Source organism: Ostrinia nubilalis, chromosome 3 (assembly GCF_963855985.1).
Source record: "Ostrinia nubilalis chromosome 3, ilOstNubi1.1, whole genome shotgun sequence".
NCBI lineage: Eukaryota > Metazoa > Arthropoda > Insecta > Lepidoptera > Crambidae > Ostrinia > Ostrinia nubilalis.
The window spans coordinates 1440640-1464515 of record NC_087090.1 but is presented as its reverse complement, the minus strand read 5'-3'; the positions used below and the strand labels follow the sequence as shown (position 1 = coordinate 1464515).

The 23876-nt window shown below is 42.5% G+C and overlaps 2 protein-coding genes across 2 annotated transcripts in view; one reads left to right on the top strand and one right to left on the bottom strand.

Annotated features, from left to right (window-relative positions):
- LOC135088095 (uncharacterized) overlaps positions 1-1812 on the bottom strand; it is a 39888-nt gene extending 38076 nt beyond the window's left edge. Inside the window, exons 1-2 of the mRNA XM_063982983.1 lie at positions 1691-1812; positions 1360-1429 (exon numbers count right to left, since the gene is read on the bottom strand). Of these exons, the coding sequence (XP_063839053.1) occupies positions 1360-1418 (59 nt within the window). The 5' untranslated portion in view covers positions 1419-1429; positions 1691-1812. The remainder of the gene's footprint in view (positions 1-1359; positions 1430-1690) is intronic.
- A 500-nt stretch (positions 1813-2312) lies between these two features.
- The window catches only part of LOC135088093 (bridge-like lipid transfer protein family member 1), a 78858-nt gene continuing 57294 nt past the window's right edge, over positions 2313-23876 (top strand). Inside the window, exons 1-22 of the mRNA XM_063982981.1 lie at positions 2313-2468; positions 2587-2816; positions 3660-3803; positions 4236-9368; positions 9455-9600; positions 9680-10173; positions 10304-10484; positions 10528-10617; positions 10661-10750; positions 10794-10883; positions 10927-11016; positions 11060-11149; positions 11193-11282; positions 11326-11415; positions 11459-11548; positions 11592-11681; positions 14969-15130; positions 16134-16259; positions 19038-19137; positions 22132-22224; positions 22870-23015; positions 23380-23554. Coding sequence (XP_063839051.1) covers positions 2467-2468; positions 2587-2816; positions 3660-3803; positions 4236-9368; positions 9455-9600; positions 9680-10173; positions 10304-10484; positions 10528-10617; positions 10661-10750; positions 10794-10883; positions 10927-11016; positions 11060-11149; positions 11193-11282; positions 11326-11415; positions 11459-11548; positions 11592-11681; positions 14969-15130; positions 16134-16259; positions 19038-19137; positions 22132-22224; positions 22870-23015; positions 23380-23554 — 7942 coding nt within the window. The 5' untranslated portion in view covers positions 2313-2466. The remainder of the gene's footprint in view (positions 2469-2586; positions 2817-3659; positions 3804-4235; positions 9369-9454; positions 9601-9679; positions 10174-10303; positions 10485-10527; positions 10618-10660; positions 10751-10793; positions 10884-10926; positions 11017-11059; positions 11150-11192; positions 11283-11325; positions 11416-11458; positions 11549-11591; positions 11682-14968; positions 15131-16133; positions 16260-19037; positions 19138-22131; positions 22225-22869; positions 23016-23379; positions 23555-23876) is intronic.

Genomic DNA, 23876 nt, shown 5'->3' with positions numbered 1-23876 from the left:
TTCATGTTAAGTGCAAATAAACTTCCCTAAATTACCTAACCATGAAACGTACCTATACAGTGTGTTCGGGCATGTAGTGATCAAACTTTAAGGGCATGATCTATACCTAGACAATTTTATCGATGAAAATACTTCAAATTTGGGGCTTGACCCATTTCTCGCAAATTTACAAGGGTTTAAGTTTTTAATTTTTAGTTTTCATCTCTTCCTTTAAAAACAAGTGAAAGTGTGGGAAACTTAACACTAATAAGCAAATATTTTATATCATGCAATAGTCAATAAAATTATTTATTAGTAGAAGTAGAAAACAGACACAAGTTTTGAATACATTTTGAGGGAGTAAGAATAGATTTAATTAGAAAGAAATATGACTTTTTTCACTTCTTTTTCAGTTTTCTTCCAACACAAGTAAAACCAGGTCGTTAAAGTATGTTTTCTTTGCATTGTATTATGTATTAGTATTTGAGCTATTCTACAAAACAAATGTAAATTCATTAGTCTACGTTCATTAGTTTTGACGTAATTGTTGAATAAAGATACCCCCCTTTCCAGCGATTCATTAGCGCAGCTAGTCATGTGTAGTCGGAATAGGTTGTGTGATTCTTTCAGGCAGTGCATTTTCGCATATTAACAGCGCTATGGAACCGCTGGGAACACAACAACTGTAGGTTGTCGTCAGGAATGTAATTAATTCAGCTTGCAAGATTCCACCCGAACAAACATTTATGTAGTTACCTACATAAATCATTAATTGCAAGCTTAATAACAGTTTGTAATAAAGTCGGGTTTGTTCAAAATTCGAGAACGGCTGAACCGACAAAAATATTAGAAAATTTACAAAAAAAAAAATATAAAAAAAAATTTATCCCGTACAAAATGTTCATGGATTTTGTTAATTTTATTAAATACCTTCACGCCTGATTTAAATGAAACCGACATCAAGCTTCATCAATTCAAGTTTAAAATAATAGGCAGTAATGTATGAAGAAAGAGCTTCTATTCTGTATCTACTTATGCCCGTGTATTTTTGATCGGTGTCAAATCGGAGTTTTCGTGCGGGGTACGCGGGTGTTGCGCGTGGCGTGAAGGTCAAACGCCCAAGGTCATTGAGGACTCTAATCGCCTTAACTGTTATTACCTGATGATGGATTAGCCAGCTTTATTTTAAGAATTTTTATACAAATGAAATTAAAAAAGTGTAATGTAATATTATTGTTACGTGGTGAAGACATCAATCTAAGAAAACAAGAAAAGATGAATGAGGTCATTTAAAAGTTTTTTTTTACTATAAATATTATAAAAAAAATATTTTCATTATTGTTTTCCAGCAGCGTAGTGTCAATCATGTCATCCACCTACCTTACTCTTGGCTGATAAGCGGAATCATCTGGGTGGGGCTCTGGATTACTATCAGGCATGGTGATACCTACTGAAAAGCGAGAAAATGTCAAGTTTCATTGAGCAGCATTCTATAAAAATACCTGACGGATTTGAATGCAGTTATCACAATCACCCCATTATATTTTTTTACAGAAACTATTTATCGCCAAGTCTAATACATTTAAGCAAAATTGTATGAGTTACAAACTTACAAAGACAAGAAAAGCGAACACCTATTGGGAGGTAGGTAATATTACCAAACCAACCAAATTGCAATGAAAACCATTTTAAAGCTTGTGAATTTACTTACGTCTTTAAAAAGATAGTGTACGACTTCACATTTACGGCTTTAACTAAATAGAAATAATTTTATTTACACTTCTTAGCAACAGGATAAACAAACAAAATCCCAAAATCCGACAAATCATAAAATCCAAAATCAAAACAATACTGAGCAAAACTATTTTGAAACAAAGTATTTTTTAATGTCAATTATATGATTGTAAAATAAGATTGAGTTTTTACCAATTATAAATGGAAACAAATGTACAAGATTCATCAAAATTATAAAATTCATATCAAGTATCAATTGTTAAACTGTTTTTTTGAGACTACTTTGAGAATTTTTGGATTTTCTACATCATGTGATTTATTTATCATTACTTGGCATCTAAAAGTACCTGTTTTATTATCAGTTATTCTCTACACACAGAACTTGTTGATCAAAAAGAATATTTTAATTGTTGTAAATTTTGTACATTAGAGGCATAGTATAAAAAAAGTGTTATAATATAAATAAAATATTAATACGTCAAATATAATTAAATTAAATTATATTAGTACAATTCAGATATTTTTTAAAGACTATTTTCGAAATCTGGACTATGCTTTGTGTAAAACGAAACTACAAGAATCAGTAGCTGTCAAAAAAGGCTGAACCACGGACGGATGGATGATCGGGGAGTGATTATTTGATAAGAAAAGAAACAATAAAAAGCTTTAGGAAATGCAATTAAGGCTGGGATTGTTATATCCCTATTACAGTGTAAAATGTGAAATATATCAGTGATTGATTATCCTACTACAATGTAAGTTATTGCCTCCTGCGTAGCTTTGTATATTTTTCTTGTTTATGTCCTAAATGCAGATTACTCACAGTCTTTCTATTGTTGTTTTTGTTGGTAAAGTGTATTTGTGTATGTGCAGGGATAATATCACCGGATTCGTAGACGACCCTGTGGCCCAAAGATGGAACTCATCCCTGGACAGCTTCAGTCATATCCCAATAGACCAGAATCTTATTCTGTTGCTGGTGTCCCTGATATCGGCGATGGCATGGATCGTTTATATAACTTACTACAACAGTCGCGTGCTCGGCTACATATTGACGAGGCTAATAAACAAATTTTATTTCCAAGATGAAAACTTCAAAATTGGTGAGTAACTTGTTACATTTTGTTTTCAGATTATAAATAAAGAAATCTATGAATTAAGGCTTCATATTTGTATTTCTGGACATATCAATAGTTCTCAACTATCAGTAATGAGTGTTTTGTTGATAAAACTGACAGGACGAAATTGTTATCTGAAATCTGAATAACAATGATAAAATGTAAAATGAATCATGTACCTAGGTAACATGCTAATGCATGTTTCTTTTTTTATGTTATTAACTTGAACTTAAGTCTTAAAAACGATTTCTAATATGTTTTTGTATTATTCATTGAGAAAATCTCTCACCTTGAACTTTTACTAATGTAAAATAGTTGATAATAGCTTTTATTAACAAAAAATACCAAAACTAGAATTATCTTATGAACAGTAACAGTATATTAAATGTATAATTAAAAATAAACAATGTCTGTCTCTAAATGTTATTAAATAAAATTGTAGCCTTACAACCACCTGCCTAGGCTATGCCATCCTAGACTGCATCACACTTAACATCAGGTGCGATTGTGGTCAAATACCTGCCTTGTTATGCATAAAAAAAAAGGTGTTGATTAATACACAATAATTCATTCCAAGGAGTATTGCTTATTATTATATTATATTATTATAAATGTCCTTATTAACTTTTGCATGCATTACTAAATGATGAGGGCAAATTAACATTAATATGCACTAATTGTTATATTTGGACTCAAACAAAACATCATTCTATTACACTAAATGACCATTAAAAGGACACTGATATTTTGTTTGTTTCCTTTAAATGAAGTGCAATTAGTTATTTGTTTTGTGTTGTTTAATCATTGAACTAATTAAATCTGCTTCAGGTTCCTTTACACTCAATGCGCTGTCTGGCAAGATTATGTTTCGGGACATTGTGTACATCAACTATGACTACACGCTTCGTATTCAAGACGGCTACTTGATATTCCGATGGTGGCGCTCGTATGTGCCCAAAGATGTTTCTGAAGGTAAACAATAAGTGTTTGTATGCACAAAGTATAACTTAATTAACATATAGTCATCGGCTTTCTACATGTTTTATGAATCTAATTGGAGTATGAATTTACTGGTTTTAATGTGCTTGTATTTGAATAATTCAAGTTCCATTTTTAGATTTCACATGCTAGGTTTTTCATGAGTATTTGTACTTATTTACATAATTAGGTACTTATTAAATCTTAATGCAAATTATAACCATAATTTTGGTTTGTGCTTATAAATTAGTTCTACAGGCAAGCAGTAAAATACCTAGAGTGTCATTGTGACTTCTATCTTGATAATAGGTCTCGGTTGGTTATTAAAACAATCTTATTAGATCAACGGCAATGCACCAGCAAGAATATGTTGCAGATTCAGCAAAGGTTGAAGTGACTTAATTATTATTTAATTTTTGGTTTCAGATTTATCTCATTCCGACACGCGGCTCTCTATAATGCTGAACGGTTTCGAACTCCACTTCTACAACAGATGCGACCTCTACAACGAGCTCGAGAAGACCTTCGGGCTCGAGCCCGTCATCAAGCAGCAGGACGACGGCGACTGCGCCGACCGCGACAAGGCCATGAACGACGCCAACGAGAAGCGGCGCCGCGCGCAGGACACCGTGCGCTCCGAGGCCGCCATGGCGCGCACCTGGCGCGACCTCATCCCCGTCATCAAGCTGGACGTCTGCTCCGGCCGCGTGGTGTTCGGCAACCGCCTCGTGCCCACCACGCTCTCCATCAGCGTGGAGGAGGCGCACCTGGTCTACAGCACCAAGCCGCCCGCCTCCAGCCTCGACCACCTCATGCACTTCGTCAAAGCCAAAGCCGAGAACTGCAAAGTCATACTCGCGCCCAGTCCCAACTACACCGCCATGGTCGACGAACCCCCCAGGTACATGGGCGAGGGTTTCGTCGTTATGAGTTCCAATTACATAGAGGTCTACTTTTATATGGACGAGCCCGGCCTGGTCCCCGAGCGGCCGGTGCTCCTTCAGCTGGCCAACGGCGACATCGTCGAGTCCGCCCCTCCCATCTGGGGCGTCGACATAAAGTGCGGGAAGGGCACCGACTTCAGCTACGGCCCGTGGGCGGACAGGCAGAGGGACCATTTGTTCAAATTTTTTTTCCCACCGAATTATAAAAACTTGGAGGTGACGCCGCAGCCGAAACCCGGCGACCGAAGACAGATGCAGTCTTTCGATATACGACTGTCGACGCTCAACGAGGCCACCATAGATATTCTGTTCACAAAAAATAAGGAGACCAACGCTGTGCACATCAACATCGGCGCGGGCTCGTACCTGGAGGTGACGCTGCCGTGGATCGTGCTCCAGGACGGGTACACGACCAAGATCACGGGCCAGCTCCTCCATCTCGAAGCCACGACGAGTCTCCAATACAGAAGTTTAGCTGAGAGTGAAACGCTGGAGTACACGGTCAAGTGCCACTATCCTCTGGTGTGGAATCACCACCAGTGCTGGCAGCTCGGCCTGACGGGTTGTAAAGCGACGGTCAATCTTGTATACACCCACATTGACTTCTTTCAAGACCTGATCAACGACTGGGCCAGCAAGGCGCGCCCGGATATCCTCCACTTTGTTCCTTACACATGGAAAATTTCCCTCTTGCTGAAAGAGTGCGAAGTTGTGACGGTGAGCAATCAGTACAACTGGATAGACTGCAGTTCTACCAACCAAGAGAACAATCACGTGGCGTTCTGTGGCGACCTCCTGGACGTGTCGTTTGATTTGCCATTTATCGATTTCTTGCCTGATGTGATACCCCTAAAGATATGGATACAAGGCGAAGCCGTCGATATGAGCCTGTACTTGCCAGAAGTGAACACGTCCAGGTTGCTTTTGCTGTCTATTGACAAAAATATGAAATTGGTACCGTGCAGATTAAAAGCGTCGAAGTGGCGAAGAAAATGCGTTAAATCTCAGGGCTGGGTGGACTGTTGGTCCGTGCCTATCGTGGCTCTGAGCGTCCGGTACAACTACCACCCGATCCCACCTCTCGGCCCCGAGCCTCAGGCTGATATCACGACTCCAGAGAAAGAAGAGATTCTCTTGTCCCCCATGAGGATACCAAGAATGAGGAAACAACCTCAAATAAGTTGGCCCTTAGATGGCAACAAATTCGACAGAACATCTCTTCCCCCCGACAAAGTGAGTGTCGAGCTTGAAGTGGGACCATCCATATTGCTAGCGTATGGAACCATCATTACAAGTTTCATGAACTTACTTGAAAACATATTTGGAGAGGATCAGACTTTCACAGACATGCAGAAGTCGCCCAATACGGACACATTTCACTGGTCCAATGAGCATACTACTAAAGTGAATGACAAAAGTAGTATCAATCAAAATGCAGACATATCATTTGATGACTCCACAGACGAAAACAAGGGTCCATTCGATCCAAGAAAGTGTAGGCCTTTAGATGTGACAGTGTCGATTATAATTCACGACATTCAAGCACACTTAGTAAAAAATTGTAGCGAGAACGAACCTCCGTGTCCCGTGATTTTAATAGAAAGATTTGGATTTGAGATGGACAAAAGCTTTAGAGAGACAAAATTACAACTATTGTTGAGCCCTTCGATATTGGTGTCAGCGAATAATTTGTCTAGGACGAATCCCGTCAATTCCGGGGCGCTCTACCAGGGACACCTGATGCTGTCCTCATTCCAACTGCGGGGCAACGGTTTTTTCAGCGATGCCAATCGCTCAGTCGAAGAAGACACCGTCGAATATGCCTGGATGATGGAACTTCAGCTGGGTCAACTAACAGGTCGTTTGACGCTACCTCAACTATATCAAATAATTTCTTCATTAGAAACGTTTTTGCTACTAATATGTGACAGCGAAAATGAGCTGATTCCGCCGAACCCTGTCAAGCACTGTCATCACGGCTTCAACACAGTCATGTGTCCCGAGACTGACGGGATATTGAAGTATCGATGCCCAACTCCAAATGAAATCAAATACAAGATGATTCGAGTGGCGATTGATTTAATCGATATCTATATCGCCGATTCAAACACCACATTCCAGACGTGGCTTTCCCCGGTTAGACTGAGTTATTGTAACCTTCACGGTTCTGGTTTCGGAACTGGTGTTACGGGGCTGTTGCCTAACATAAAACTAGCTCTCTACACGCAAACTAATCTGCAAACTAACGCCCATCACCACTCCAATGGCAGCAATAGCAGCCAAAACAAACCGCCCGATGGAGAAAACTGGGTAGGAGTAGGCTCTGCCTCGCTCGGTCCACTGTTGATTGAAGCTGCATCGTCATTGCCTCAGAGCCCCAAAAACATCCATTTAGTACAGCAAAAGTTTCTAAAACTTCACGATGACAAAACTAAACGGCTATGGTTCCTGTGGCCCAACGAAGGGAAATCGTCGCAATGCGGCTGCACGGGGGGCTGCGCTTTCTTCGGTTCCAATCGAAATGGGCCTAACTTCTTGAAGCCGAGTCCTGCTGATCTCAACGAGGGCATCAATATCGCTATGTTCAACGTTATTGAAACCACCCCCGGAGAGTATGGATATGGTCAAAGTCTATTACACCCAGGACAGCTCGTATTTCATACGCCGCCCTATAATAGTCTAAATGTCTGCCTGCAACCCACCAATGTTGCAACTTTGATTCCGTCGCCTTTACCTCAGACCCTAAACAAATCGCCGCAAAGCGTGGAACGGCGAAGTTTGACACGAAGATTTTCTTACACAAGCATGGGTAAAGGTAGCACCAATATTCTAGTTTCGAGCACAAAGAGCGACGTACCGTACGCTCGCCTCGTGGACTCCTCAGTGCCCCTGGGCAGTACCAAAATCGATAGCGACTCTAAGCTAAACAAGACTATACTGAATGTGCCTCAAATGGAGAGCAGCGTCTCGGACTCCAAGCTGGCACTGAACTGTGTCGTGAAAGACAATTCGAATGTGACGTCCAAGAAACCGCACCAGACTGAAATTGACGCCTTCGCGGTACCCAAGGTGCCCGCTCGCAGCGTGGGAGTGTCCGAATCCCACTACTCTCTCAATTCACAAGTGCCTCACGATGACTCCCTGCAGCAGGAAGTGCAACGAACAATGTCAATTACTAGTGAAAATCATTCGGAAGCCTTCTTTTCTGCAGACGAGGACATGTTCCCGAGTCGATCGTCAAGCTTGAAGCATTCCTTCGGCAGTCGTCACAGTAACCCCAAAGATAAAAGCTCCTTCGGCATTAATGACATTACTAATGAGAAATGGACCAACTCGATGCCTCGGTCTGAAGTCGGAGATGGGCCTGCGGACACCATAAGCAACTTGAGCACCGGCGCGCAGCCAGACTCCGAGAGTGGGTCGGTATCGTCGACTTCCTTCATCTCGGCAATTTCTTCACAAGAGGACATGACTTTAGTGAACTTGCACATGCAAACTAACAAGCCTATTGTAGAATCTCCACTGCTTATGGCGAGCTACATGCAGAACTTGCCGCAGTACAAATGCTCCAACTGGAACACCTGCTCGCTCCCAAGTGGCAGCGACGTGTTCACATTGCCTCTATTCAAGAGAGCTGACGACGGGACTCTTGTATACGTTGGACAGAAATACCTACCCAGTTTCGAGCAAGTCGGCAAGATTAACATCTTGAAGTTGATTGCGAAAAAAGAAGGCCACAACAGTCAGAACCAGCACGGGCCGTACTCGAACTTGACGCCGCATTTCAACAACCAAGTCAAAGCCCATCCGTACCCACAGGGCTGGTGGGACGTCCAACAAAACGTCCAGGACAACCAAGAGAATACCACCGATAAGAGCACGACGTCGACAGCTACCACCACAAGCGACAGCAAAAACGGTTTGTTCGTAAAGTTAAAAGGAGAAATCGATATTATGTTAACGCCATTAGTTCTGGAAAGCACCCAGAAGTTTGTTGAATCACTGACACCCGTCTTAGCGAATATTCATCCGATTACGGTCATCAACCATTTACGTCTTCTTTGCATTTCGTCCGTCGAAAGTGGTAACATCTTGAAACAGAAGCAGTACATCCAAAACTGGCTGCCGCAGATGCAGGCCCGGAACCAATCGAACGTGGTTTTCGATAAAGATGACAAATGCAAGCTGGCGACCATACCACACACGAACGTTTACGAAGAGACGATCTGCGAACAGCTCCAGGCGACGGTGACCGTGCCCAAGGTCAACATGGTCTTCATCCAGTCGTCTGTTGTAGAGGATATGATATCGTTTTCTGCTTTGGATAACATCCAAGACTTGACATGCGTGTCGTTGTTTGGCGTGTCTGTTGAGAATATAATAGCCAAGTACGTCAGTTCCAAGAAGACCCTGGAGTCGGTGCAGTTGTATTACAGACCTACTTTAAGAGCCTTGGGCAGCAAGAAAAGCTTTGGCATAATGAAGGGCCCCAGATCGTTGATATCTGCACAGTCCTCGGGCTCGGGCAGAAAGAGAGGCCCTGAAAAGGGTGAACCGGTTCTCATCGAGACTTCGCAGCAGCAATGCGAAGATACTACTATCACATTGAACGTTGGTTAGTAAAATATCACATTTTTAATTTATCATCATAACTTTATTTGGAGGAGTATGATTTTAATATTATGTAATTTTTCATTGCAGGAAAAGTTCACGGTCAACTGCGTAGGATCCGCAACGAATCATCGCAGCTCAAGGACGCGACTATAACGGGTATCCCGTGCCAACATTCCAAAGTGTGCTTCAAGTTCATCAGAGTTGATTCATGTGCTAAAGGCTGCGAGTCTATGGTAAGTAAGGTGTACGACTAATTTTGCTAAATCTGGGTTTTTAATTTTTTTAATGTCACTATTTTATTTGTGTTTGCAGTGCTGTCAAAATGGAGGAACAGATACCCAGAAAGAGAACGCAATCGGCTACATCATGTTCGAATGTGGACTGGAAGGAACATCCATCAAAGTGTCCAAACACTCCCAGTCTCACAAACCCAACGAGGAGAAAAAACCTCCGCGAAACGACAACGAAAGCTGCCGCGAGTCCGTGAAATCGGCCGAGGAGTTGAAACCTGACAAGGAGAAGACTACCAAAGGGCGGACTTCAGGAATCGAAGATCTTTTTAGGAAGAGAGAGTCGACCTCGAAGCCGAGCACGCCCAATTTGGGGACGGCTCAACCGCCGCCCGTGCCGCCTGAGCCGTCCACGCCCGGACCCGACGAGCCGTCGAATAATGACAGCACCACTACCATGGTGCCGGTCAAAGACAACGGGAACACGTCATCGTGCGCTATCGACTTGAAAGTGGTTTGGTTCAATTTCGCAGCGCCGCCTCGGACGCCGATAACAAAAAAGATCGATTATACCAGGTATTGAAATGGATTTTTCTTTTATATTAGTTTTTTGATAGACCCAAATAAACACTGACCTTAAAATTCCACAAAATCGTCTAGAGTAGTTTAGAAAAATTGCTCATGCAGGCTATTGTTTCGTTTGCAGACTGGACTGGAACCTGCTGAGCACGGCGTCACCGGCCATCAACGCGTGGATGAACCCGTGCAACCGGCTCGGCATCCGCGTCGTGTCGCTGTACCGCGCCCACGCGCGCCGCCTCACCGCCACCGCCGCCAGCCTCATGGCGGCCGCGCTTGACCTCGCACCACACCACACGCCGCCCAAGGTCAGTGACCCTCGCCCCGCCACCATGCGACACCTGACACGAGTCGCAGCACTCACCGCGCCGCCTCACCGCCACCGCCGCCAGCCTCATGGCGGCCGCGCTCGACCTCGCGCCGCACCACACGCCGCCCAAGGTCAGTGACCCTCGCCCCGCCACCATGCGACACCTGACACGAGTCGCAGCACTCACCGCGCCGCCTCACCGCCACCGCCGCCAGCCTCATGGCGGCCGCGCTCGACCTCGCGCCGCACCACACGCCGCCCAAGGTCAGTGACCCTCGCCCCGCCACCATGCGACACCTGACACGAGTCGCAGCACTCACCGCGCCGCCTCACCGCCACCGCCGCCAGCCTCATGGCGGCCGCGCTCGACCTCGCGCCGCACCACACGCCGCCCAAGGTCAGTGACCCTCGCCCCGCCACCATGCGACACCTGACACGAGTCGCAGCACTCACCGCGCCGCCTCACCGCCACCGCCGCCAGCCTCATGGCGGCCGCGCTCGACCTCGCGCCGCACCACACGCCGCCCAAGGTCAGTGACCCTCGCCCCGCCACCATGCGACACCTGACACGAGTCGCAGCACTCACCGCGCCGCCTCACCGCCACCGCCGCCAGCCTCATGGCGGCCGCGCTCGACCTCGCGCCGCACCACACGCCGCCCAAGGTCAGTGACCCTCGCCCCGCCACCATGCGACACCTGACACGAGTCGCAGCACTCACCGCGCCGCCTCACCGCCACCGCCGCCAGCCTCATGGCGGCCGCGCTCGACCTCGCGCCGCACCACACGCCGCCCAAGGTCAGTGACCCTCGCCCCGCCACCATGCGACACCTGACACGAGTCGCAGCACTCACCGCGCCGCCTCACCGCCACCGCCGCCAGCCTCATGGCGGCCGCGCTCGACCTCGCGCCGCACCACACGCCGCCCAAGGTCAGTGACCCTCGCCCCGCCACCATGCGACACCTGACACGAGTCGCAGCACTCACCGCGCCGCCTCACCGCCACCGCCGCCAGCCTCATGGCGGCCGCGCTCGACCTCGCGCCGCACCACACGCCGCCCAAGGTCAGTGACCCTCGCCCCGCCACCATGCGACACCTGACACGAGTCGCAGCACTCACCGCGCCGCCTCACCGCCACCGCCGCCAGCCTCATGGCGGCCGCGCTCGACCTCGCGCCGCACCACACGCCGCCCAAGGTCAGTGTGATACCACAGAATAATAATAAGAGGCGTACAGGTTTACTTCGTGAAGGTTTTTAAAAAAAAAATGCTCAATGTCATTAACAATATATAAGATGATTTCCAATATACTTTGTGATTTGGACGACACAGTCAAAATAACACAATTGAGTTTCTCTGTAAGAAAGAATTTATTCTTTATAGCCCGACCAGGAACATAAAAACCCTCGCCATGTTGCGGAAAACTAATGGTACTAATTTCTTTTAATGGCAACAGTAACTGAAAACTTCATTGACATGTCACCTTGCAGGTCAGTCTATTGCTGTCAAAGTGTAAACAAACTTTATTTTAAATGTGCGCAATTGATTTTGTGAATTAAATTGCTAAAATCTTTTTATAGTCGTGAAAGAAAAGTGGTTCACAATGTGTTAAAGTATTTCTCGAAGAGAAATACTAAAGGTTCGGACAATATTTTCATTGAATAATGTTTCCGACAAAGGTTGTCAAATTGACTGACATGTTTATCGTATAGTACAGTCCACTATGAAAATTAGCTGTGGTTTGTTTCAACTATACCTATTTTAAAGATTGTTGTCACTTTCTAAGTGTTGAATTTTATGGAATTGGGAAAGAAGTACCGAGTTTGAAGCGTTCATGAGCAGACATTGCAGTTGATTATTCAAGTTTTGAATTTGATTATTGATGAATAATAAAATAAATCCTACTAGCTCGATTGATGGTTTCATTTAATTTATTTAAACCAGGTTACCTCTATAATCTTTATTCGTTAATTTATGAAAATATCAAATTAGGACGTAATCCTGAATCCTGATACATAAAGTTAGCCTATTAATTTAACACAGGTACGACTGTACTCAGTGTTGCACTATCAAATGCAATTGACGCGCCTCTATGCCAGGGTTTTTATGTTCCTGGTCAGGCTATAGTTTACAAATTACACATGAAATGGATAATAATATTTTTAGTAACAGAATTTTAATTCTTACGTACCTGTAAGAAAGAAACGACATTTAATGTTATCAATTACAATGTCGGTTCCAAAACCACAATTAGAATATCCAATGGTAATTGGTATTTCAATTCTATAAAATTAAATATTGTTTTTTCAGAGGTACGAGACGCTTTTAGGTTATGGCCATAGACTTTTCCTACCATAGATTACAAATTCATTTTTTAAATGTCACGGTCTGGCTTAAAGATGTTTGCCCGCAAGAAACTTGAAATAGTTAAAGAAAATTATATTTTTGTAATTTAGCTTGTCTCAAGAGTCGAGCACCATATTGTTGACAAACGTTAGTGATCGGCGCCAGCGGCACTGCGCCAAAGCCATAGGGCTGACTTCGGTAAAATGATGTGTGACGTGAGGTGCCAAACTGCGGAAAATGTCGGAGGAAATACATGAAAGCATGAATTATCACAAATAATAATAACCACTTATTTATCTCTCAGTGTCTTCAGGCAACTTAAAAAAAGTACATTCTGTGTTTTCATTATTATTTAGGCAGTTAAATACTGCACAGTATTTAGTACACCGTTTTTTTTACGCTTGCGTGAGTCAATGCTCGCTCCTGTGATATACAGAGTGTTACTTTGCATTCTTGCCATATTTACAGAGGTAACTATATTACTGATACTGAACACAAATCCATTAAAAAATAATGCCCGAAAATTTTAATTTTTAATTTTGAATATTTTATTTTATCGACAATCTATTAAACACATCACTAATTATCGTAACGCATGCACATCACTTGTTAGCGATGGCGATGGAGACTTTTTTACTTTTTATTGTATTTTTAAATATCTCTTGCAGTCTATTGTGTGATTTGTGATTGATGGATTTCTCAGTTTTTTACAAAAGTGTCAAAAAGACATTTTAAAGACAATTATTTAAAATGTCTTTTTGACACTTTTGTAAAAAACTGAGAAATCCATCAATCACAAATCACGTTATAAATAATACAAACATGACTGAAGTGTATTCAAACAACGAATTATTTAATCAAAATGGTGCTTGGAGTGTCTGCAAGACGTCTTAGACGAAATGCTTGATGACGTACCCTTAGCGTTACACCAAATGCTCTACTACCAGCAGGATGGTGCTCCCCCACATTAAGGACGTCAAGTGCGCGAATAATACGTTTGGTGAACAGTGGATTGGACGAGGGGGTCCAGTAGCTTGGCCACCACGATCCTCGGACCTAACACCAATGGACTATTATTTTTGGAGTGACATGAAACGACTGGTATGCGCAGAAGAGACAAACAGTGTAAACGTGTTACACGAAAGGATTGTTTCAGCGAAACTGTGAGACAAAACGTTTATTAGTTGCGAAAACTAAACCTACGCTTCGCCGTGCTAGACTGTGCCTTCATCAGAACGGAGGACACTTTGAACACTTGCTTCACAGTACCTACGTAAACTTTGTAAGTAGGAGCTTATAAATAAATAATTAATCGTGAATAAGCTGATTTCATTTCATACTTAATTTATTAATTTGTAAAAATAGGGAAAAATGTTAAAAATTAATTAAAAGCCTAATAATTCCCATGTATTTTTGGCGGTCCTAAGCCCGTAAAGTAGAAACTGAGAGTAGAAAGGAAAATCTAAAATCAACTGTAGAGTATTTTAAAATAATTATTATGACTGGATAAAAAGGCTGGTACCCAGAGCCATAACACATCACAGATTAATAAGAACTAGGCCACGCCCACTAGGTTTATTCCAATTGCGCCTGTAGAACGTGCGAGACAAAATTGGTTTATTCCAATTTGTACTGCAAAACCAAATTTACTAAAAACTCAGTGTACTTTCTTTATGGGAGTCTCTTGTTTATCTTAAATAATAGGTATTGTTCCCTACTTTTATCTCTGTGAATATGGCAAGAATGCAAAGTAACACGGTGTATATGAATAGTAATCCTGTGAGGTGCCATCGCGCTTGTTTTGTTTCCGACATAAACTCACGGAGATGAACAGGCTTGGTGGTACACTGGTAGACTCTCCAGACACGGTGAGACCGTGCAATGTGAGTGGGCCTCCTAACACCCACTGGTCTCACCTAGGGAGAGGGAACGAGGAGAGCAAACCCCCTCTATCTTCCTCCCAGCCGTCTTCGCCAGAGCGCAGAAGGATGGGGCCTACCTATTAACATCTGACGAGACTCTTCGGGTCCTGGCACTGAATCGGAGATGGAGAAAAAGTGATTAAGATATAGAAAGAGTGTCCTCTTGCTTTTTATTAAGTTGAAAGTGTTCTGTGATCTTTATGATTGTGGTTACAGAGTCGCTACGGCCGCCACACGCCGATGGCGAAGCAGCTTCGCGAGGAACCGTCGCTGCAGCTGTGCGGCGTGCTGCTGCGGCACGCGCTGCAGGCCGACGCCGCCGCGGTGCAGGCCGACCTCGCCGACCGGCACCTGCCCTCGCTGTCCACGCTGCGCCAGGTGCGTGTGTAGTGTGAGGAGCCTCGCTGCAGCTGTCATACTGTAAATTCTTCTTTCTTCTCAGTCGGTACACTCTTGTCAGAGTGGTCGTGGTCATCATTTTGAATCACGATTCAGAGTGATGTTCCTCGTAATACGGCGCCATTCCTCGCGGACTGCAGCTTTCCGGGTACTTTCGCTAACCGAGCACTTAGTTGCGGCCTTGATCTGGTCCGTCCATCTCATTGGTGATCTACCACGTGGTCATACTGTAAATACAGGCCCGAAATATAATCTACAAGCCGGTGGATACAGCTTAATGACACGCTATCGATGACAGGTCACGGTACCTGTCATTGGCCTATGATCGCGCCGGCGATGGCGTGACGCGTTGGTGTGGTTGAAGCTTTATACCTACCGCGAACGAACCATTAGCAACCGTAGCGCTGCGCGGCTGACGCAGGCCGATGCACCCGCTGAATGGTCGAGCGATTATCGCCCATCAACTCTCAACCGTTTTCGACACTCACGCGCCGAACTCGGCTACTTTTAATACACATACAGTCTTAACTTTTTTTTATTCGGAAAACCAACAGCAACCAATACAAATAATGAAAACTTAAATTTTATCTACTTAGCCGTATACAGATATAATACAAAAAGCCAAAAGTGTTGCTCTGAAAAGAGAATATTTATTTTTAATAAACTGCTTTTTTAGTAACAATCACATATTTTACATAGAATTAAATAGGTAATTACCTACCTGAAAAGAGAAACAACATTTAAAGCTATTTGCTTCACAATTAAAATATTCCTTTAGTTTTCCGTACAGACGCCATTAAACAAAAACAATCTGTCAATTCTAACTTTTTAAAAAACCATAGTGTATCATTTTACTCACGTGCCAGGGTTTGTACGCGGGAAGTTTGAATAACAATGCGGGTCTATAGTGAGTCTCATTACACAGGTAATCGCAAAAATTATAACTTCGAATAATACAGCTTTGTTTTGACTCACTCCGCAGGGCGTGATCGTGCTGAGCCGGCAGTGGAAGAACATCCTGTACACGCCGCTGCTTTTGGAGCACAACTACAAGAGCAAGGTCATGAAGCCGCTTAACGTCACCTTCGCGCTGCCCGACCTGCTCGAGGTAACTGCATTGTTCTACTTTCAAAAACCATGTTTTCTTAGAGTAGGCGCACACCGTTGATTTTTAGTTGTCCGATAGTTGTGCCCGATTTCAAATTGTATGAAGAATCGGCCAAATCGAATCGGCGTAGTGTGCGCACTCCCATTAGTACGAGAGCCCACGACCAAAATTTTTGTCTCATAGCAATACGGCCAAAACCGCATCAAATCGATAGATACGATTATCCTGAACTCGAAAATACCAATATCAGACATTTTGCGCGTAGCGTTTTATCTGACCGAATTTTCAAAATTGTCAAAGAATTTTACCGAACTGCATCATAGCAATATGTCTGATTTGCAGACTGTAGTTGAATGATAGTTCTGAGATACCGGAAACATATTTTTCAGACGTTAGTGGTGTAGCGCAAACCCGTAAAATCACTTAAAAAAATTAAAAATGAGACAAAAAAAATGTCTCATAGCAATACGTCTGAAAATCTTTTTTATTAGTAAATTTTGGTTATTTGATGCGAACAAAACAATTTTCAGACGGAAATGTGAACGCATTAAATTTTGAGACCGTTTTGAAAATGTTAACAAATTTTACCGATCGGTATCATAGCAATATGTCTGAAAATTGTTGGACATGATAAAATAAGTTGTCCACATGTGCAAAAAATTTATATCAGATAAATTAAGTGTAGCACCTTCTCTATCAGACAACTTTTCGATACTCAGATATGATTTAAAAATCGTATTGAGGCATCTTGAATTTTCTGTTACAAACCAATGAATACGTTGCGACCCTGAATTTATTAGATGATAATTAACAAAGAGTTTACCCGAAACCGTAACATTGAAGTTGAAGGACTGAAATAAATCGCACAAAAGGAAACTGGGATGAAGTTGAAAAAAAAACGGTTTATTCAAAGTTACAAAATATTCTCGTATTCAATCGCTGTCGGATTCGGAATCGTCGTCTTCGAAATCACTCTCGACGTCGCTCGGGAGATCTTCAACGTCCTCTTCTGTAAAATAAACATCGTACATATAATAGACAAGGGAGATTCTTGAATATCTATGAAGGCTGTAAATTTTAAAAAAACATTTAACAGAGGCGTCGGCCAGGCGACTCCGAAACGTTATTTTCGTTTTTGGGAGTATATGCTACACTTAAAGTGTCTGAAAACAGGATTTTGGTAATCATGGCAGCAATACGAAAAGTTGAAAATAAAATTTATCCGTATTGCTATGATACAGGTCGCCTAAATTTGTTGACATTTTCAAAAATGCGCTCAGGCTATATGCTACGCGCAAAATGTCTGAAAACAAACTTTTTCGTAATACAATTATAAAATCTATGTACATTTTCACTATCAGACGTATTGCTATAATACCGACTGTCTTTTTTTTTTTGACACAGCAGAAATGGCCTCCCACGCAGTTGCTACACTTTCGACCGTTACTACACACCTAGTCGGGTTCAGAATCATACAATCTAACGATTTTATAGGGTTTTTGCCGTATTGCTATGAGACATGGTTTTGGTCGTGGGCTCTCGTACTACATACATACCCATACTGATCAACTGCCCGACTAAACCATCGGCCGACGAAAAATCAACGGTGTGCGCCTACTCTTAGAGGTTATTATTTGTTACCTGTCTTCCACTTTGCACTGAAGAGAAGTTGAACCAAAAGATAATCAAAATAACATAAGATGAGTTCGAAGTTATACTCTTCCTACGTTCTTCTGATTAACTTTCCCCCGGGACAAACTTGACCTTCACTTGTTTGGTTTTTATTGGCGGTTAAGCTGTAGATCCTGGCTACACAAGAGTTATAACGGCAGGAACGAGAGGTGGAAATAGTACCGATTTCAAAAACCAAGAGAAAATGTTAAATCTCGACCAAATCAAAACGTAAAAAGTTTAAGTTATTTTTTACAATGGCTCAGCTTATTAAGTTATAAACCTGTAACTTTGTAATAATCTTTTTTTAGTCTTTACTATTAAACACATTCAAGATAACAATTCTTACGTTTGTGTATTCACTTGTATGCGTATAACGGCCTCTCACGATTTCCGAGTAACTCAACATCAAATAAATCGCACCTTCCGCGACGCGAACTTTAAAGATTTTCTTCTGACACAATCATGGTGCCCCAACAATATTGTTATTTGAAAGCCCAATAAATAATAAATAAACTGAAAGAAAAACACATTATTTTTTTTTATAAACAATTAACAGGTACCATAAATGTGACTTGAAAAAAGGCCTCACTTGGGGCTCACCTCTGGGATCATTTAGACCATTTTTTGTGGTTATAAGACGAAATAATGATCTTACGTGTCCTTTTTAACAGATGGATAGCGATTAATCCCAATTTAACAGTTTTATAGCCATAAAAGTTGGCTCAAGCGTAACTACCTATTTTTTGAAGAAGTGACTCTGGATCCTTCTAAAAACACATTTTTGGGGTAAAAACCTTTCCTATAATGAAATGAAGTTTAGAACTAGGCTTTCAAATGGACCCAATGTTGGTGGGAAGTGGGGATGCATACGTTTGAGAAGTGCTTGTTGCGGGAGGTGCGATTTATTTGATGCCGAGTGTAAGTAGTTGCTTTCTGATGAACACAATTTAGTAAGTAAAAACAAGAAGTCTTTATTCACAATTTCATAATATCAATAGGTTTTGTTGCTACTCATGACTAAAAAACGAGTAGCCTACTTGACACGTTACTCAGAGATAGTGAAATAATTAGTGTTGTTAATAAGCATTGCTTTGTCCCTTTAAGGACTCTGTCGAGGGCTGGCAGGAGTATCCCTTGGACAACGAGGCACTGGATGAGAACTGCCTCCTTCTGAACATGGACTCAGATAAGATCAACATCCCCGGTGAGTTTACTATGTATTATGTTCATTCCTAATAGTAATTTGTTGTTTGATCTATAAAAAACCAGTTGAGATTTAAAGTTGATAGATTTACTTATATTTCTTTTCTTAGTTCACATATCAGTGTGTTTAGTATAGATAAAAAAGTCATAATAATAATGTAATTCTAATTTATGTATTTAAATCCATATAACACAATGCAGATACCTATTTCAAAGACATAACAATTTATTTTATTCATAGTTTAATGACGTCATTGCAAATCATGTTCAGCAGACGATACACAAACATACCGCAGAATCACGATACAATATTATATCTATCAAACACTTATAACTGCATTCGACACTGGTTTATGGACATTAACATTACAAGAACAGATTATGAAGGTATTCTAGTAACATATTTTAGTGAAGCAAGATTTCTTTTCGCAATCAGAACATGGTTCACGTTAAATGTAAATATCTCAAAAGTGAAACAAGTTAAAAGCATCTTAGTAATTGTATTAGACTGGGGAGATGACCGGACACGCACCGGCTTGTTTCTTATAAACATTTTAAAGAGCGAGAATTCAGAGTTACAACATTTTGTTCCCACTCTAACGCGTTCATATTCTCGAACTGTCAAATACTTCTAGAACCCAACAGAATCTGTTCTTCCTTCACAATTGACGACAACGGGTGTTGTAATAATGTGTGTTGTTGGTGAAGCGCCGGCGCCGGCCGCGGCCTCCCCGCGCCCGCACTCCTTCCCCTCCACGCCGCCGTCCGGTTCGTAAGCCGAGCACGCGCTGGCTTGACATTTGTGGACCTTATGCGTTTCACTTAAAACCCAATTTAGAATATAGTTCTTGCAACTCACGAAGGCGACTTGTGTGTGTACGTGTATGTACTTACATGCACATAACGAAGTTAAATGTCTATCAACAATGTTGAAAAACGAACAGTAGCGAGCCAACACATGTAAAGCTCACTCGCCTTCGTGAATTGCTACAACTATACTGATATTATATAAAAAAATATTGGGTTGCAGCTGATTCACAAATCTCAAGCTAATCAAAGTCGTTTAAGAAACTTAATGATAAAATGAAGTTGGAAATGTTAGGCAGAGTAGGGCGTAGACGGAGTCGATGTGAAAATGGGATAACTATAATGACGATCCGTGTCTATGGAAAATCGAGTGGCAGTTTTTTTACTGACGTGATACATTATGAATATTTATAGATGATGGATATTGTGCACAAGTTTTTTTAAGTTACTTATTAGTTTGTTATGGTTTATTTTACACCTTTGGAGGTGTGTAGTGTAATGTAGCTTAACAGCCTTCGCCTGGCGTTTAAAATGCACTTATGTAATGTTAAATGCTGTAAGTGGCACATATTAAGGCAAATTATAATTTAAATACCTTTAAAAGTGGTAATTAAAGCATAAAAAATGATCTCAATCAGTGCCATTTTTAAGTAGATGAGTTTGTTTTGTGGAAATCCTTGGGGGAGGCCTTTGTCCAGCAGTGGACGTCTTTCGGCTGAGACGAACGAACGAACGAACGAGTTTGTTGTAAGTTGGCGAATGGTTGCCTAACATAATTTGTAATTTGTATTGTAGTACAGAGGAGTGTTAGCGAGTTGACGAAGTTGTATTTTGCTTCCACTACGTCTCCGCCTTCTGTCTTAGTACTATTATAGTTTACCGCACATTATTATTTTAAACGACTTTCAGTCACGTGCGCCGTTGGTTTGATTGGAAACGTTTAGTTTGACAGCATGGTGTGTTGTTTTGTGCTATGATTGTTTAGTTTTTGTCCACGGGAGCGCGTGTATTTTGCTGATCTGTGGCCTTGCACTATCACGCCTGGATGGTTGAGATCAATCACTATAAGTATGAAATTTAAAATTAAAGAAAAAAACACACTCGGGACAAATGGTCAAATGCATGAAATCATACAAGCAAAGTAGGCGTGCACTCGAATACAGCAAAAACTGTAGATGTTCTTCTAGTCGTGTCTCCCTCTTGATGGTCGTCTGTCTCTCTCTAGCTTTGTCTAGCATCCAATGCACCCTTCACGCTGTATGACTTGTTTTCGGGACTGCATACAGGTACTTATTTTCTCAAGTTTGGTGTATGTGAGTGTCATATGTTTGTTGTGGAGTCATTAATTTTGTATTGGCTTAAATATTGAAGTTATCTTCTGTTTTGTTGTGTTTTTTTTATTAACTTTTTCGAATCTGCTTTTTGAATCTTTATTTTTCTTACTTCATTTTATATAATATCATAATTCTTTTCATTGTTTTTGGTATTGCACTAATTTCAAAGTATGTTTATCGTTGTCCAAAATATTTCCATTCAAATTCTCGTGCATTCTTATCCAACTAGCTATCTCTTTCATCGTCATAGTCATATTCGATGTCACAGTCATTCAAGTATTAAGTGTTTGTGCTACCCCGGTTGCCATGATCGTCATCATCTCCATTTTATTAAAATACCTTTCGCAATCGCAATGTTATGGTCATTATTTGTTTGAAACTTTTTCATTTCAATTCATCTGACTTCGATTCCAAGTTTTGTCATAAGCCAATCCTATTAAGTATCTTACGTTACGCACACATATATTTGGCTTCTTTATCGTTGCCTTTTTATACAAGGCTTTGGGTCTTCCTCCGATTGGGATAAAGACAGTGTCTAAAGCCTGGTCCGTGAGCACGTAGAATTTTGTCCAATGACCCCAAGCTACCCATCCTTATCGCTCGCGCGTAATTATGTTGCTGTCACGCTCGCACACCAACTGCGGGCGCCCGTCGCACAGTCGTGAAAGCAATATAATTACACGCGAGCGATAAGGATGGGGTAGCTTGGGGTCATTGGTCAAAATTCTACGTGCTCACGGACCAGGCTTTACAAAGCGTAAGAATAAGAACCTTCGGCAATTTTGGTCGTGAGTCAAATACATGTGCGCGTACATTAGTACCACATTCGCGTGGCTAACGAGCGTGTGTCGCAGCCCGCGGCGCGCCGAGCAGCCGCGCGAGCCTAGCGTTCCCCCCGCTGCCGTTCTCCGCGCGAAAGCCGCCATTCACCGACGACGCCATCGCTAGTGAGTAGCGCCCTCTGTCCGCCCATGTGTCGTAGCTAAGCGTGGTTTGTTGAGCAGGAAATGAGATGAGACAAGTGATAGATTAGTACGCTTAGATAAAAGGATTATTATTAAAAAAGTGCTTATTATTCAAAACGAGTCGCTGGAGAAACGAGTTCAACAAGAAACATTGGTTTGCTAAATCCAAGTTATGACTTGCTGGAATATTTTATGGTTTAGTTATTTGTACGTTATTAAAGTCTCGTTTTCTTTGTGGATCTCGGCCTAGTTGTAGCAGGCTCCCGGCTCAGTTTACGGATACAGGAACGGGCGCGCCCGTTGACACACCCGCTCCGCTGAGCGCTTTAGTGATCATTCCTCGAGCGCAGCCGCATCAGTGCACGGCTGGCACGTGCTTTAGGCTGACCTCTGCTAACTTCTGTGTTGCTTGTTTTTTCTGAAACTTCTTTGGGTCGTGGCCTTATCTGAATGTTCTGTTTTCAATATCCACGAGCCATAGAAAAGCCATCTGTGCATCAGACATCCGAATGGGATTGAAGCTTGTTTTGCAGATGCATAGTTGAAGCTAAAGTTTGGTTTGACGTTCACCCTGCATTGTGTCAAGAGTGCTTTATCATGATGACGTGTAAATATCCCGGCACGCAGACTACGGCACGCTGAAGGAGGACCTGCCGACGGTGGGCTCGAACCCGTCGCTGTACTCGCCGCACGACAGCGATGAGAACCTCCGCAGCGACCGCGCGAGAGAAGACCTTTACCAGTGGATGGCTAAGCAAGAGCCGATCAAAGTGGTAAGTGGTTTTGATTCAACCTCGTGACCGATGTTGCGAATTTATTGTGATCTCGTGATATTAAAACGCAAGTGTTAAGCATGGATAATAAATAATTGCAGTAAGCAAGCTTTTCATCATACTTGAGTAGGTTCTTCTTTCATTAGTGAAGGTGTGCGGGAGAGATTTCTTTGGTTATGTCATATACCGTGAGTTTTCAGACTTGTAGACCGTGATAACATTTTTGCGGCATTTCACCGCTCCACCTCCGTCAAAACCTACCGAATTATGCGCATTACTAAAGAAATATTGATCAAATACACTCTGTTAGTGAGATCACACACCCACAACCAAGCCATTTAATGAGTTTTTCTTGCATATCCAGGAGCCAAAGAGCAAGAAGCCGATCATCCCGCCGTCCCGCATGAACCCGCGGCCCGCGTCCATGCCGGCGTGCAGCCTGTACCCGCTGCAGGGCTCGCTCATGCTGCTGGACGCGCACCTCGTGTTCCAGCCCTTCCTGGCCGCGCTGGGCGTGTCTCCCAACCAGATCACGCAAGGTAAAGCCCGGTCTGTGAGCACGTAGAATTTTGTCCAATGACCCCAAGCTACCCATCCTTGTCAACGGCTAACAACGCGCGAGCGGTAAGGATGGGTAGCTTGGGGTCATTGGACAAAATTCTACGTGCTCGCAGACCAGACTATAGACATGGAGACAGCGGGGTTTCTTCGAAAAACATCCGAAGAATTTTGTCATCTCTTTCACGCAACGCGAGATGCGAGCATGAACGTCGGTGACAGATAGACTCGAAGTTACGTAAACGTCTTTCGGAGTAGACCTGCAGGAGCCACAGCGAGCGACCTGGCGTTCCGCATGCACCC